The following is a 15332-nucleotide window of genomic DNA, read 5'->3' on the forward strand; positions in this document are numbered from 1 at the left end:
CCTGTGATTCCACTGCCGACCCGGGGCAGGGAATCAGGGCTGTGTGGGAGCCACTGGGCAAAGATTGGGCCTTGGGACTGTGCTGGGCAAGATGGGCTCTTGTCACAGGGCCAGCCCTTTAGTTTCTTGGCAGACTGAGTGGGCAGCAGAAGGTGACTGATCTTCCCCCACTGGGGGGTCCTGGCCATAAATCTTACCAGCCCAGTGGAGTCACCTAGGACCCAGAAGTCACAGCCAGTACATTCCTTGGCTTGGCTGGCTCCCAGGGGTGCCTTCTGCTCTTTCCAGCTCCCGGGCACTGGGGCCCTCTATGGGCAATCTGAACACAGCCCCCAGCTTTGAGCCTCAGAAAGCCTCTATCCAGACAGTGCTGATCTTTCTCTGACCTTGAGATCATGTGGCTTTGCTTTGAGCAGACCTGCCCTAGGCTCCCTGTAAGTTAGGACTTCTTAACTCTTTGCACTGTAGAAACCTCGGGCAGTCTATGGACCCCTTCTCAGAATAATGTTTTTAAGTGCATAGAATAAAATGTGTGGCATTGCAAAGGAAACTTATTACATTGAAATGCAGTTATTAAGATATTAAAAATACAGGTAATCAACCCTGAATATTGATTGGAAAGACTGATGCTGAAGCTGAAGCTCCAATACTTTGGCCACCTGATGCGAAGAGCTGGCTCATTGGAAAAGACCCTGCTGCTGGGAAAGATTGAAGGCAGGAGGAGAAGGGGCAACAGAGGGTGAGATGGTTGGACAGCATCACTGACTCAATGGACGAGAGTTTGAGTAAACTCAGGGAGATAGTGAAGGACAGGGAAGCCTGGCATGCTGCAGTTCACGGGGTTGCAAAGAGTTGGACATGACTTAGCAATTGCACAACAACAACTATTATGTGTATTTTATGACAAGATCTAGTGGAAGTCTAGTTCCAATAACTATTCTGTATTTCCATAGTGATGAGCAGAAACAATACATCCAGATATCTGCAACAATTGTGTGGTAACATGAAAACATCACAGAGGGACTGTGATTTGATGCATTCATTCCCGATGGAAGAAAATGGTGAATTTCAGTTAGAGGTTTGTGAAAATACAGATACAATGCTTTCCCCATGAACCCTTGTTGAGGGAGTGCTCAGTGAAGGGAACCCGGTGAGCCAGATGCTGAGTCTGAGAGGAGAGAGACTCACCACAGTCCTAATCAGCCCACTTCCTCAGAACCTGATTAAAATACAAAAATCTATCATCATCTGTTAACAGAGTCACAGAATCACAGGTTTCCTGAGTGGGCAGGGTCAGAACCCCTTCTGCAACTGCCCCTACTGGGTGACCTGGTTCCTGGCCTTGCTTTGTGCACCTCTAAGGATGGGAACTGACGCTCATCCCAGGCTAGCCAGGTCTAGCTTCTCCAAACAGCCAGAACCCTGTCTCCTCTCACCCAGAGATAAAGTAGTTCCATGCTCTGCGGCTGCAGCTAACAGACAAAGGAACACAAGGCCCCAACTAGAGCTGATACTGAAGCTCCAATACTTTGGCCACCTGATGCAAAGAACTGACTCATTAAAAAAGCCCCTGATGCTGGGGAAGACAGAAGGCAGGAGGAGAAAAGGATGACAGAGGATGAGATGGTTGGATGGCACCACCGACTCAATGGACATGAGTCTGAGTAAGCTCTGGGAGTTGGTGATGGACTGGGAGGCCTGGTGTGCTACAGTCCATGGGGTTTCAAAGAGTCGGACATGACTGAGCGACTGAACTGAACTGAGAGCTAAAATGCCTTATTCATTCAACAGTCATTCTCTGAGCCTCTCTCTGCCAGGCCAGAGGGAGGCACTGGATTTGCTGAGACTCAACGTTTGTTGGGTGTGTGCTCATTAATAGTGTGCTGGGGTGCCTTCTGTCCAGGGAGACAGACATTAAGTGAGTAAACACACATATCAACATGTCACTGCGATCTGTGATAGTGGCTGTGAAGAGACAAGTAGGGGATTCACAGAAGGACTGACTTCAGATGGGGAAGAAGGGAGATCAAAGAAAGCCCTTTGGAGAAAGTGACACCTAAAGCAAGGCTTGGAGGATTGGTTAGAGTCTGCCAGGCAAACAGAGTGAAGAGCGAGTGTGGAGGAGGCCCTGATGTGGGAGAGAGCTTGGTTGGTGTTTAGGAAGAGACAAAGGCCCTGGGGCCAGATGAAGCTGGAGAGAAGGATAAGGGCCGTGGTGGAGTCTTCAAGCCCAGCTAAGAAGTTTGGATATTATCTGAGGAGTCACTGAAAGCCCTGAAGGGGATTAAGCAGGATCTGTTTGAATGAATAAAATAAGGTCCCCAGGAGCTCTCAGGTTTGCAGCAAAGACTTTAGCAACATGAAATATAAGAATGAGTTAAAAAGCCTTTTACTTTTTTTGCTCTAAATCACCCTCCTTGAATGTGTCTCCTTGCTTTTCCTCAGGCTGAGCTCCCTCTGCCTGGAAACTTTCCCCAGGCTGTCACTCTGCTAGGTCCAACAAGTCAGCTAGCTTTCTAACATGCCCTTCCTCCAGGATATCTTCTTTAATGAGGTAGCTGTCAGTGCTTCCCTAGTGCACAGCCTTGAGCATGCCACGTGTGCTGTTCACAGCATCACTGACTGTTTTCTTGTCAGTGTCCACCCTCCCTTCTTCCAAACTACCCCTGGAAGTGGTCGGAAGTAGGGGGCTGCAGAGAGGAAATTGCAGAACCTTTAGCTACAAACAGGCCCCTCTCTGCCCTCCCCCGCTAGTCTGGGATCAGAGCTAGACTCTGCCACCTGCTGGCATCAAGGGGAATGGCAGGCTAAAGAGGGTGGGGAGATAGGAGACTCCAAGAAGCTCCATTATTCTTGCCTGGAGAATCCCTTGAACAGGAGGGACTGGCGTGTCCTAGTTCATGGGTTCGCAAAGAGTGGAACGTGACTGAGTGACTAACACTGCCACTATTACTACTAGAAGCTTCACGGGATTAGATCCCATAGACGAGCTCCTGAAGAACTATGGATGGAGACTCACAACATTGTACGGGAGGCGGTGACCAAAACCATCCCAAAGAAAACGAAATGCAAGAAGGCAAAATGGTTGTGTGAGGAGACCTTACAAAAAGAAGAGAAGAGAAGTGAAAAGCAAAAGAGAAAGGGAGAGATATACCCAACTAAATGCAGAGTTCCAGAGAATAGCAAGAAGACATATGAAAGTCTTCTTGAATGTACAATACAAAGAAATAGAGGAAAACAATAGAATGGGAGAGATCTCTTCAAGAAAACTGGAGATACAAGGGAACATTCATGCAAAGATGGGCACAATAAAGGACAGAAATGGCAAGGACCTAACAGAAGCAGAAGAGATTAAGAAGAGGTGGCAAGAATACACAGGGAAATTATACAGAAAAGGTAACCCGGATAACCACGATGGTGTGGTCACTCACCTAGAACCAGACATCCTGGAGTGTGAAGTCAAGTGGGCCTTAGGAAGCATTACTACAAACAAAGCTAGTAGAGGTGATAGAATTCCAGCTGAGCTGTTTAAAATCCTAAAACATGATGCTGTTTAAGTGCCAACAAATCTAGAGAACTCAGCAGTTGGCCACAGGACTGGAAAAGGTCAGTTTTCATTCCAATCCCAAAGAAAGGCAATGCCAGAGAATGTTCAAACTATCATATAATTGTGTAAGATAATGCTAGCCAGGTAATGCTTAAAATCCTTCAACTTGGGCTTCCATAGTGCATGAACTGAAAACTTCCAGATGTACAAGCTGGATTTAGAAGAGGCAGAGGAACCAGAGATCAAATTGCCAACATCTATTGGATCATCAAAAAAGTGAGAGAGTTCCAAAAAAACATCTACTTCTGCTTCACTGACTACGCTAAAGCCTTTGACTATGTGGATCACAGTGTGGAAAATTCTTTTCCATCACTGTGTGGAAAATTCTTAAAGAGATGGGAATACCAGACCGCCTTACCTGCCTCCTGAGAAACCTGTATGCAGATCAAGAAGCGACAGTTAGAACTGGACATGGAAAAATGGTCTGATTCCAAATTGGGAAAGGAGTACATCAAGGCTGTATATTGTCACCTGCTTATTTAACTTCTATGCAGAGTACATCAGGAGAAATGCTGGACTGGAAGAAGCACAAGCTGGAATCAAGATTGCCGGGAGAAATATCAAAAACTCAGATATGCAGATGACACCACCCTTATGGCAGAAAGTGAAGAAGAGCTAAAGAGCCTCTTGATGAAATTGAAAGAGGAGAGTGAAAAAGTTGCCTTAAAACTCAACATTCAGAAAACGAAGATCATGGCATCCAGTCCCATCACTTGATGGCAAATAGATGGGGAAACAGTGGCTGACTTTATTTTTTTGGGCTCCAAAATCACTGCAGATGGTGATTGCAGCCATGAAATTAAAAGACGCTTACTTCTTGGAAGGAAAGTTATGACTAACCTAGACAGCATATTAAAAAGCAGAGACATTACTTTGCTAACAAAGGTCCATCTAGTCAAAGCTATAGTTTTTCCAGTGGTCATGTATGGATGTGAGAGTTGGACTATAAAGAAAGCTGAGCATGTGAGAACATGTGAGAGATATGCTCAGCACAAAAGGATTGATGCTTTTGAACTGTGGTGCTGGAAAAGATTCTTGAGAGTCCCTTGGACAGCAAGGAGATCAAACCAGTCAATCCTAAAGGAAATCAACCCTGAATATTCATTGGAAAGACTGATGCTGAAGTTGAATCTCCAATAATTTGGCCACCTGATGCAAAGCGCTGCCTCATTAGAAAAGACCCTGATGCTAGAAAATATTGAGGGCAGGAGAAGAGGGCGACAGACGATGAGATGGTTGGATGGCATCACTGACTCAATAGACATGAGTCTGAGCAAACTCCAAGAGATAGTGAAGGACAGGGAAGCCTGGCAGGCTGCAGTCCTTGGGGTCGCAGAGAGTCAGACATGAAGTAGTGACTGAGTAACAACGAGAAGCAATGAGGACCACTTTGGCTTTTCTGAAGGGTAATTGCAAAAGATCTAACTGGGTGGAGGACCTAAGGGGGCCTGATGACACAGAGCGACAGAGCTCTGCTGGGAACAGGAGGGAGGAGCTGAGTGTTGATGGAATAGTGGCTCAGAGGTGAGGATACAGGGTCCAGCCCTGTGGGGCTCCTGAGGCCTGAGTCCAGATCCTGGATCCAAGCCAGACCAGCAGGGGATCCAACTTGTTACCATGGGGACCCAGGGCTGTGTCCAGACAGCTGGAGAGATGATCCCCGCTCAGTTGGATGAGGACACCTACAGTGCAGTGACCAGCCTCAAAGCCAAGTGTCCACCCACACCCTGCCCCCCCCTTTTCCGGAACTTTTAGAGCTTGTTTTGCTCTAAAGCTTGGGACTTTGACCTGGGAGGTGTGTTTTCCTCCTGTTGGTTACCTGCTGTCCTTCCTGCTCGCCCCCCCTCCCCCCACGGCCCCCAAAGCATGGCCCAGGGAGTCCTTGTCCTTCTCGGGACTCTGTAGGGAAGGGGGGATGCTTGGATGTGCGAGCTGGGACCTGAGACTTGGGGATGATGGCAGAGGCTGAGCTGCCCCTGGGGCGCACTGGCTGGAGAGAGGGCCCCAGCATGACTTCCCTCTCTCTTCTTGGATCTTGCCTTCCTTGGTTTCTGGGACGCCTCATTCTCCTGGAGTTTCTCCTCCTGCTCCACCATGGCTCCTCTTCCTTTGGAAGACCCTTTGTGTTTGGCTGCGTCCTGGTCTCTCACTGTCTGCCCGCCTCCTTTGCCCTGGCTCTCTCCTTCTCACACACACACACCCACACACACCCCGGGGAGACCTTGCGCTCCAGTGCCTCAGCCACCCAGATTGCGCTTCTCTACCCTAGACCTGGGGATCCCCCTGCCTTCTGGATGTTTCCCTACGGAGCGTCCACAAGTACAGTACACTAAACGTGTAGCTCATTGCCCCTCCCCACCTCCTGAAACTTGCCCCGGCCCCTTGTGAGGCGCCACCAAGCCACAAACGGAAGTGACCCCAGCTCCTCGCTGCCCCTCACGCCCCACTCCCAGCTAGTCGGTGTTCTCCTGCCCGTCCTGTCCACGCAGCCCTCCTAAGCAGGGCTCAGTCCCAGTCCCTCTGCCTCACCCTGCAGCCCCTAAGTGGCTACTCTAAGTTCCCCATGGCTTTCCTTTCTCTGGTCTGGGGGCGCCCCATTCATTCTCCACTCTGTGTCCAGAGGTATTTTCTCGAATGCAAATCTGATCCTGTAACTCCCCTGCTTAGAAGAAGGTTATCAGTGTTTGTTTGTTAAATTCAACTCCATTCCTTGCATTCTAATCAGTGATGCCCTGGCTGTTCATTAACACACCAGGTGCCTACTCTAGCCACACATGATGCCAGAACACACTGAAGACACCGAGCTGGAGTAGGACGGGCACGCATAGACGGCATCACTCACCTCCAAGCCAAGTTCCCCGAGACCACCTTGAGACCCTATGTTTGCATGAATGTGTGTATCCCCCATGGCAGTGGGCACACACAACCACACACCACACACACACATAGGAAGCAGGGATGAGGTGAGATGTCTGGGTGTGCCACTGGCAATAGCAAGGGCTGACCAGGAGGTCCTATGAGCACCAGTCTGGTGGTATCTGGGCAGGGGGGCTGTGCAGGGGCTTCCAATTCACACCCTAGCTTCTGGGGACCCTCCATCTCTGAGGCTTCGCCCCAGTCTACCGGTTCCTTCTTTCTTGGCCTCTGTGGAGCCAGACTCCAGCATCTGTGGCTGCCTGTAGTCCTGGAGGAATGTAGAGGGGCATGGGGGAAGGAGACCCAGTAAGATCCTTGGCCCCCAGGCCTCAACAGGTACTTGGGTCATTCTCAGATCCTGAGCTGGAGGGCCTGATGACCTCCATGGGATCTTGAGATTTGAGGACCCAGGGATTCAGGGCCCCAGACTGGACCTTCCAACCTGGGAATGTCCTTCATTTGTCCTCCAGAGCAGGACACCTTCTTCCCTCATTGGGATGGGTGGAGAGGGATCAGAAGGTGTGTGCAGAGGCCTCTGACCAAGCTCAGATCCTGTCCCAGCTTCCAGGGACCAACTCTGGGGCAAAGAGGTGGAGCTGAACTGAATCAGGTCAGCTTGGCTGGGTGGGGATGCTGGGAACTAGGACCTCAGGCTCTCTGTCATGATCCCCATGGAAAAGGGCGGATTTAGAGAGCTAGAGAACTGGGCAGGGAGTGCAGGGACAGAAGCCAGGGCTGTGTGCCGGCCTGGGGCCCTGGGGTCTGGCTTGGCGGAGTGGGAACAGGTGAGAAGAACAGGAAATAGGTCAGGCTCTCAGGGAGAGGGCAACTTTGAACTTTCCTAGCCTCTGGGTTTTCCCCTTGTCCGGAACCAGCCAGCAAATTTCTTAATCCCACTGTCAGCCCTGCCCAGAGGCCCCGCCCCCTGGGCTCATTCAAAGGCAGGAGCAAGAATGTGTTACACCTTTCCCCAGAACTCAGCCCCACTGCCAGGAAGGGGGAGCTGACACAAGATTCCAGAGGCCTGGGGCTTGGAGGTGAGGCCTGACTCCCTTCACCTCCCAGGGCTCGGCGCCTTGGTCTCTGGAAGATGACCTAAATGCCAGCCTGAGTGGGCTGGGCTCTGGCCAGGGAAAGCCAGGCCTGGCAGCTCATTACCGTGGGAGGGAGGGCAGGTTCCCTGTCCCTCCCCTCCTCCTTCCTCCCTTGCCTCCTTCCTCACTAGCTTCTCTCCTCCAGGGTCAAACCAGACCGAGCTGATCTCAGCGGACGCCCACAGGACCCGCAGCAGCTCCAGGGGCCCAGGTTCCAGCCGCCTGAGCAGGTGCCTGCAGCCATGTCAGCCCTCAGCCTGGTCGTCCTGAGCCTGCTCACGGCAATGCCACCCGCCAGCTGTCAACAAGGTAGCAGGGGCCCGGGCCAGCCCAGCGGCTGCGGGGAGGAGAGGGCCGGGCTGGGTGCTGGGGGCCCAGGGGTGGAAGGGGTGCTCTTCTGTCCTTCTCATCACCCTTGGCACCTGCAGGTTGGAGAGGGAAGAGGCACTGGGCTAGCCAGAGGAACCTCCAAAGGCAGACACAGGCTTCTGGCTGGGACGTGTTTCCCACAAGTGAGAAATGAGGGCAGCAGGGAAACGCTGGATCTAGGGTTGGGGCGGCGAGTTGAGGCCCACGCTCTGGGAGCAGGAATTGCCCTAGAGATGGCTGGGTTCTGAGAGTTGGGGGCTTCAAGGAGGGTGGGAGTAGGGGCTGAGCCACCCCTCAATGGCAGGCTTGTTTCTGGGGCGGTGCTGTCATGGTTTTGGCCTAAACCCCCTTTGTTTCCTACCCAGAGTCCCAGTGTGGTTCCCACCGCCTTCCTGGGCTCTCTGTCCAGCTTTGCCGCGCTGTGTTGCTGTGTATCTTCCGTCACCCAAGGAGATGAGCAAATCACTGCCCTTCTCTGAGACTCAGTTTTCTCATCCATAAAATGAAGACAATAAACCTGCCCACCTACCTCCCAGGGCACCTACCCTGCAGGAGTGGGGTAGGGCTTTGTATGGGTAAAGCTCCACACCCACCAACTGGTGTCTGCCCTGTGCTGTGAGGCTGTGTTTGCAGCCAGAGTCTGGGGACTCTGCAGGTGGTATTTGGGCCCAGAGGGGGTTGACTTCCAGAGCACCCCTCTTTTGCAGCTGCCCTGAGCTCTCATGCATGTCTGCTTCAACTCTGCCTCTCAGGTCTTGGAAGCCCTTTTGGGAACTGAAGATCAGAGAGGCTGAGTAACTTGTGTAGGTCACACAGCAGAGCAAGAAGGGACAGGGCTAGATCTCTTCTCTTCTGCCCCAGGCCCTGCCCCTTGTGCTGTATGAGCACCCCAGAGCCACCTGGAAGGAGGAGCAGGGTCCTTGGTGTGTCTGGAGGGAACTGGCTGCAGAGACAGGCCTCCCAGGGCCTGAGCCCTGACTCCCAATCCTTGAGTAGCCACTGACCCGAGGAAACAAAGGGCCTGAACCATTGTTTTTTTGGGAAAACAATGAGTCCAAAACACAGCGTTTTGGCAAGTATGGAACATACAGTAACCACACTGTGTATCTCCCGTCACCCAAGAAGATGAGCAAGGTCTGACCACAGGACAGAGTTCCCAGGGCCCTCCCTCCTTCGCAACACCTGCCAGGATCAGGGACTGCTCGGAGAGGAAGCAGCGCCTCTGGGCAGCAGGAGAGCTTTCGGGTAGACTCGGGAAGGGCCTTTGAGAAGGAATGGGCAGAATGAAGTTTCTGATGCTCAGCCTGGGCCCTTTAAGTACAGGGTGGCACTAGGGATGCAGGTATTCTGGCCTGGAAGCAGGACCTTTCAAAAGTCTCCTGTTGGCCTCTGTCCCTTCCTGAGACATCTAACTGCTACTGTGTGTCTGTCCTCAGTGTGGCCAGGCTCTCTCGGGCTCACAGAGCACAGTGATGTCCGGGGAGAGGAGAGCCCTTTGGGGCTGCCAGTGGCTGAGGGCAGAGACTTCTGGGAAATCTTGAGGGTTAGAGGTGGTGTCAAGGGTCAAGTGTCAAAAGGCAGAGAAGGTGCCTGGATGGGGCTTCAGACTGGTGTCTGGCCTAGTCCCTTGGGCACCCAGCCAGAGGAGCCGAAAAGGGATCAGGTTGGAAGCTCCCCTCCTGCCAAGACCCAGAGAGAGCTCGGCCCTCTGTCCCACCTTTCCAAAGGTGTTCTGTCCTACCCTTCCTCTGGGCACCCCTGGCACCCCCAGCTGCACCGCCCTGCCTGTCCTTGCTCCCACGCCTACCCAATGCCAGAGAACCTCTGCTACAAAACAGGATCTTCCAGATGCCAGCCCAGTCCTATTAGCTCTGGGCCTCCCCAGCCTAGGAGCAGGGGAGGAGGGGAGCCACCCTCCCTGGCAGGGCCAGGCTGGCTATTCAAGGGCTGAGGCTCTCCCTGGGGGCCCCTACTTGTGACCCACTGCAGCCGGAGAGGGCTGGGGGAGAGGACACTCTGGGCTGCCTGGACCTCAGACGTTGCTCTCTGAGGCTTCCTCCCTCCTTGGCTCCATTCTTTTTTCCAAATCCTGTCTTCCTCCGAACCACCGTCCCCTTTATAAGCCCAGTGGTCAGACGGGGTCCTTGTTCCCTAGACAGTTTCTTCTGGTCCGGGCAGCGGGCTGGGAGCCTCCAGCACAGGCTCCTGCCCAGAGGCAGGAGGGCTCCCTGCACTGGCAGTCCCACTGCGCCCAGCTTGCTGCAGGACACACCCCTGCCCCTCACCTCCCCCCCAAAACACAGCACACGCCTCCCTTTCCAGCCCAGGGGAACCTGCAGCCCTGGATGCAAGGCCTTATCGCCGTGGCTGTGTTCCTGGTCCTTGTCGCAATTGCCTTTGCTGTCAACCACTTCTGGTGCCAGGAAGAGCCGTGAGTGCTACCTGGGGGGCCCTGGGGGCTGGGCCAGCGCAGGCAAGGTGGGACCAGGGCCCCGGCCACTGCTCTGATAGCAGGGAGAAGGGTTGATGAAATCCTCTCACTGTGTGGAAGGGACACGGAGGCCTGAGGTCTCAGGGAGCAGAGCTGAGGTTTGCTGGCGCCTAGAGCTGAGTGCGCTTACTGGGGGCAGTCGTCTCTTCTCGGATTCTCAGTGTTTCTATCTGTATAGTTGGGACAGCGGCCCATCTATGATGGGGGCTGTGAAAACCCTGGACAGGAATGTTCTGCCCTTCTCCAGGGTCTGCTGGCATGTCACATTCGGGAGGTACAGAGGGGCAATGGGACAGACACTGCTCTTGTGCTCACAGACTCCCAGTGGGAAGGGAAGGCAAGCATGGTGAGAGCCACCGCAGCTTGAGGCTGGTGCTGAAGGAGCCTGCAGAGTGCCCTGCGGGCCTGACCTGGGGGGAAGGAGGGCGATCAGAGAAGGGTTCCTACTGTATGTTTGTCCTGAAGCCCAGGCAGGAGCCAGTCCCAGCACAGTGCAGGGTGGGAGAGCACTGCAGCTGAGGGGTCCTAGGTTCAGGGCAGAGCACAAAGGTAGAGGAGGCTGGGCTGAAATCTAGTTCATTCTGCCCCTGTCACCTCTGGGGCAAGTCTGCGTCTGCTCCCAGTTCTCATACCAGTGGCCTGGTCCTGGGTGCCAGCAGCAGCCCTGCAGGACTCACTGAATGAACACGAGCAGCTCCCAGATGGAGAGGCCTGAGATAGGCTGGCGAGGTCAGCAGAGCCCAGGCCAGGCAGATGCTTGTGCACTAAGGCCCCCGACTTCAGGCTTTGTCCTTAGTGCAGTAGGGATCCAGTGCAAGTGTGTAAGCCAGTCTCGGGATGAGATGTCTGCAGATGAAGAAAAGGGATGAGGATGAGGTCAGGAGACAGTCTGGACTGTGGAGGCGGCAGAGGAGATGGAGAGAGGGGGCAGGTCTAAGAGCCGTCGAGGAAGGAAGCAGGGGGACACAGAGACAGGAGGGAGGAAGGACAGAGAAAACATCCAGGCTTCTGATGGGACCGCCCACCGAGACATAGACCATGAGAGAAGAGGCAGGTCTGGGGCAACTTGGATACATTATGTCTGAGGCGCCCGTGGGACGTCCAAGGAAAGATGAGCAGTGCTTAGGGTCATGGTGACCCTCCTGAGAGTGGTGTCCGGGGTGCTGGGGCGAAGGCCACCCTTGAGTAAGAGGCAAGGAGGCTGTGTTGGAAATGATTCTTTTCTCCACTGGTCCCAGCTCTGCCTTCAGTGGCCATTCCTACTGCCTAGGAAAATCTCGTGGGGACTCTGGGGCAGACACTGAGTGCTGCCGGGTCTGCTCTGGAGCTGAGCTGAGGCCAGAGGGAAACAGCAGAGGGAGTCTGGGAGGTGGCTGGTACAAGGTCTGGGGTACGTCTTTAGTGGACCTCAGGCTGGCATCTGAGGGCCCCACTGCGGATCAGGGAGAAGGGTGTGAGGCCCCTTAGAGTGGCCAGAACCAGGCTGCTGGGCCCTGCTGGAGAGAGGGGCTTCCCCTAGAGGCTACAGAACAGGGTCTGACTGGACTAGAGGGAGGAGGGGTACCAGAGGGAGAGGGGACCCAGAGAGCCCTGTTGATGAGCTCTGTCCCTAGGGCGCCTATAAACACGGTCATGACCATTGGAAACACAGCTGACAGGATCCTGGTGGGAACAGACGGCAAGTACTCCTCAATGGCAGCAAGCTTCAGGTGAGGCGCTGGTGGAAGGCAGACCGCCCTGTGCTCCAGGGGCTCCCGGGGACCTCAGGACCAGGAGCTTTCGATGAGGAGAGGGTGGGGAGGATGGTGGCTCATGTGGGGAAGGGCTCAGCGAAGAGAAAGTGTTCAGTGTGGGAGGATGGTGAGTGAAGGAGCCTTTGGGAGGACTGCAAGGCTCCATACAGCCTCAGTTTGCAGAGAGGGCTCAGTAAGGGGATGGGGACTCGGTGCGGGGAGGGGCCCAGGGAGTAGATGGGATTTATAGGGAGGGATGTAGTGAGGAAAAGAGGCTCAGTGGAAGAAAGGGACTCTGAAGGGATGAGTAGAAGGACACTGTGGGGAGGAGAATCTGTAGGGGAGGAAGCTCAGTGAGGAAGTGGGCTCAGTGAGGGGGTTTCTTAGTGGGGTTCCCAGAGGAGAGGCTAGATGGCAGAGAGAGACGGGATTCAGGGTGGTGGTGGTGAGAGGCCTCTGGTCTCAGGTGCAGAAGACCAGATATGATCAAGGGAACCCCCTCTGGGACTCAAACATTTATTCTGGAAGACACAGCCCTCACAAGTGCAGGATGGGGCAAGGAGAAGGGGATGGGATAGAAGGAGCAATGACCCCTATCATCCTCTTTCAGGTCCAGTGAGCACGAGAATGCCTATGAGAACATCCCAGAGGAGGAGGGCAAGGTCCACAGCACCCCAATGTGACCCCTGCTTGCCTGTGTCCATGCCCAGCCCCCTCCCTCTCTGTATAGGGATCGGCAGGAAGGGGCCCGTCTTCTCCAACCTCCACCATGGTCCTGCCCCACCCTCCTGCCAAGGTCCACGCTCAGACTGTGTCCAGGTTGGGGCTCAGCTGTGGCCTTGAGGTTCTAGGGGGTCCCCTGCCCAATTCATTTCAGAAGACTCTTCTGAAAATGACAATCAGCTCAGCACCTCCCATCCTGCCTCACATCTCCCTCCCCTGACCATGGCAACAGCCCTTATTTCTGTGAAATAAAGACATTTTGTACTTCTGGGTCTGAGGCTCTAAATAGCTCAGAAATAGCTCCTCAGGCTTCCAGAGAGGCCCAATCTTGCTTTCTGAATCATCTTCCAAAGCCACTGTCATGGTGATTCTGGGGAATTTCCAGGAAGGCCTCTCTGGGAGAACCCCCGGGGGCAGGGAGCACACTTCTTACTCCAGCCAGAGACCCTCTTAAAAAGCACACCCTGCCCCACCCCTTTTTAGAGGAAACATGTATTTATTTGACTGCATTGAGTTGCAGCATGCTGGCTCTTTGTTGCATCAAGCAGGATCTTTCCTTGCGGTGCGCAGACTCTTAGCTGTGGTGCGCTGGCTTAATTGCTCCGTGGTGTGTGGGATCTTAGTTCCCTGACCAGGGATTGAACCTGGGTTCCCTGCACTGCAAGGAGGATTCTTAACCATTGCACCACCAAGGAAGTCCCGAGTCTTCCTCTCTTGACCTGCCCTTCACAACTGCAAATCTGGGTGATTCTGAGCTCTTCATGTAGCACCAACCCTGACCCCCCTACCCTGCCTCCATGTTCCCAGACATTGCAGAGGGTTCACTCATTGCTCATTCATCCAGCTCTGTCCTCATCCCCATGGCCCCTCTGGGCTGGGCTTGGGGCATTGGAAGCACTAGGGAAAGTCTTGCACTAGGACTCGGGAAGCTCAGATGGGAGTCTGAGCAAGTCCCCTCCTGACTTGCCGTGTGACTTTGGAGAGTCAATGTCCTCTCTGAGCTCTGCTGACCCTCTGTGGAGGACTTAGCCAGGCTCACCACAAAGCTTGAGTGGGAATCATCCTTCCTAAGCCACTGACTCCCGGTCCCAGGTGGGCGTGAGGCGAAGGAACTGGGCCCTCCGGGAGAATGAAGCAGGAGGGAGGGGACACGACCCTACCGGGCTGGCTGACCATGCAGACCCCTCACCTCTAGGACTGTCATTCTCGTGAGGACAGCCTCTGTCACTGTCTAGGGTGGCAACTGGAGGTGGGCTCTCCCGGGAGCACTCCAAGATCCAGAGGAGAGGGGCTGGAGGGCAGGAAGCAGCCCGCCTCGTCCCTAAGATCTTCTTCTACCACCTGTCTCACCTGTCACGGCCTCTCGTTCCTCCATCACAGCTGCTCCTGTGCTGCTCCAGGGCTTCACCCAAATACCCCTGGGGAGTTCCACCTGAAATCCAGACCATCCCTCCCACCCCACTGGGGGCTAGTCTGCAGCCTGCAGCAGAGGGAAGATCCCCCAGCTCAGGGCTGGCTGGGTCTCTGCCCTGTTGTGTGACTCGCCTCCCCTCTCTGGGCTTCAGCTCAGTGACTTGTGGCTGGAGCTCCCGTGATTCCCACTCTCGGCTTTTGTTCACATGGAAGGATGCCTTTTCACCCCCCTCTGCCTGTGTAAACTCTGCACATTCCTTCTCCTTGGCCCTGCCTAGCTACCTCTTCCTCCAGGAAGTCTTCCTTGATTAGACCAGAGGCCAGAGTCAAGTGACCAGCCAGCCCAGCCTTTGGCTGCTTGGGTCTGATCCTCCTTGTATGAAGCTATGTCCCTCCCACCTCAGCCTCCTGTTGTCTCACCTCAGGCCCCTGTTGTCTCGGGGTGTCGGGGATGGGGGGAGGAGGTTCCCAGCCTGACTCCTCACTGGCCTGCTAGGTCTGAAGCAGAGATGCCATTCCCCTGTTTCCCCTCCAGCCCCTCACAGTTTACCAGCAGGGGCTGTGGCAGCTGCTGTCCTGTCCTGATGCTGAAGGTGGGGGGCGTGGTGGGCTGAGCTGGGGTGGCCCGGGGGGTGAGTAGGGGGGTCAGATTCCCCCCCACCCCACCCTCCACATCCCTGGGCCTTTCCAGGAGCCTCCTTAGCCCCCTCCCCACCAGCCGGACCAGGATGGTGGGAACTCCATCCCGGGGTTCTTGTGGGGCTGGGCTGCCACTGACCTTCCCCCCAACCCCACGTTCCTGTCCTGACAGGGGGCAGGGGGCAGGGGGCTGGGGCATGGAGATGCCGGCCCCAGAACTGCCGTAGCCCCCAGTCCTTATCGCTAGTTCCCACCTGCCAGTCTGGCCAGAGGAAGGAGGGAAAGGAGGCTGGGTCCGGGCCAGGGCGGTGCTTAATGACCCTCCGGGGGCCTAATCGCAGACTGGC

The 15332-nt window shown here is 54.6% G+C and overlaps 1 protein-coding gene across 1 annotated transcript; it reads left to right on the forward strand.

Annotated features, from left to right (window-relative positions):
* The first annotated feature begins 7472 nt into the window (after positions 1–7472).
* Positions 7473–13172, forward strand: PDZK1IP1 (PDZK1 interacting protein 1). The gene is made up of 5 exons (XM_068965728.1): positions 7473–7560; positions 7763–7926; positions 10309–10417; positions 12091–12186; positions 12821–13172. Exons 2-5 carry the CDS (start codon positions 7860–7862, stop codon positions 12891–12893), a joined length of 345 nt encoding a protein of 114 aa, XP_068821829.1. The 5' UTR covers positions 7473–7560; positions 7763–7859; the 3' UTR covers positions 12894–13172.
* Positions 13173–15332: the final 2160 nt, after the last annotated feature.

Source organism: Capricornis sumatraensis, chromosome 2, assembly GCF_032405125.1.
Source record: "Capricornis sumatraensis isolate serow.1 chromosome 2, serow.2, whole genome shotgun sequence".
Taxonomy (NCBI): domain Eukaryota; kingdom Metazoa; phylum Chordata; class Mammalia; order Artiodactyla; family Bovidae; genus Capricornis; species Capricornis sumatraensis.

Coding starts and splice junctions, on each gene's coding strand:
- PDZK1IP1 (XM_068965728.1), top strand. CDS start 7,860: ATGTCAGCCCTCAGCCTGGTCGTCCTGAGCCTGCTCACGGCAATGCCA. Junction 10,418..12,090: donor TTCTGGTGCCAGGAAGAGCC/GTGAGTGCTACC, acceptor CTCTGTCCCTAG/GGCGCCTATAAACACGGTCA. Junction 12,187..12,820: donor TCAATGGCAGCAAGCTTCAG/GTGAGGCGCTGG, acceptor ATCCTCTTTCAG/GTCCAGTGAGCACGAGAATG.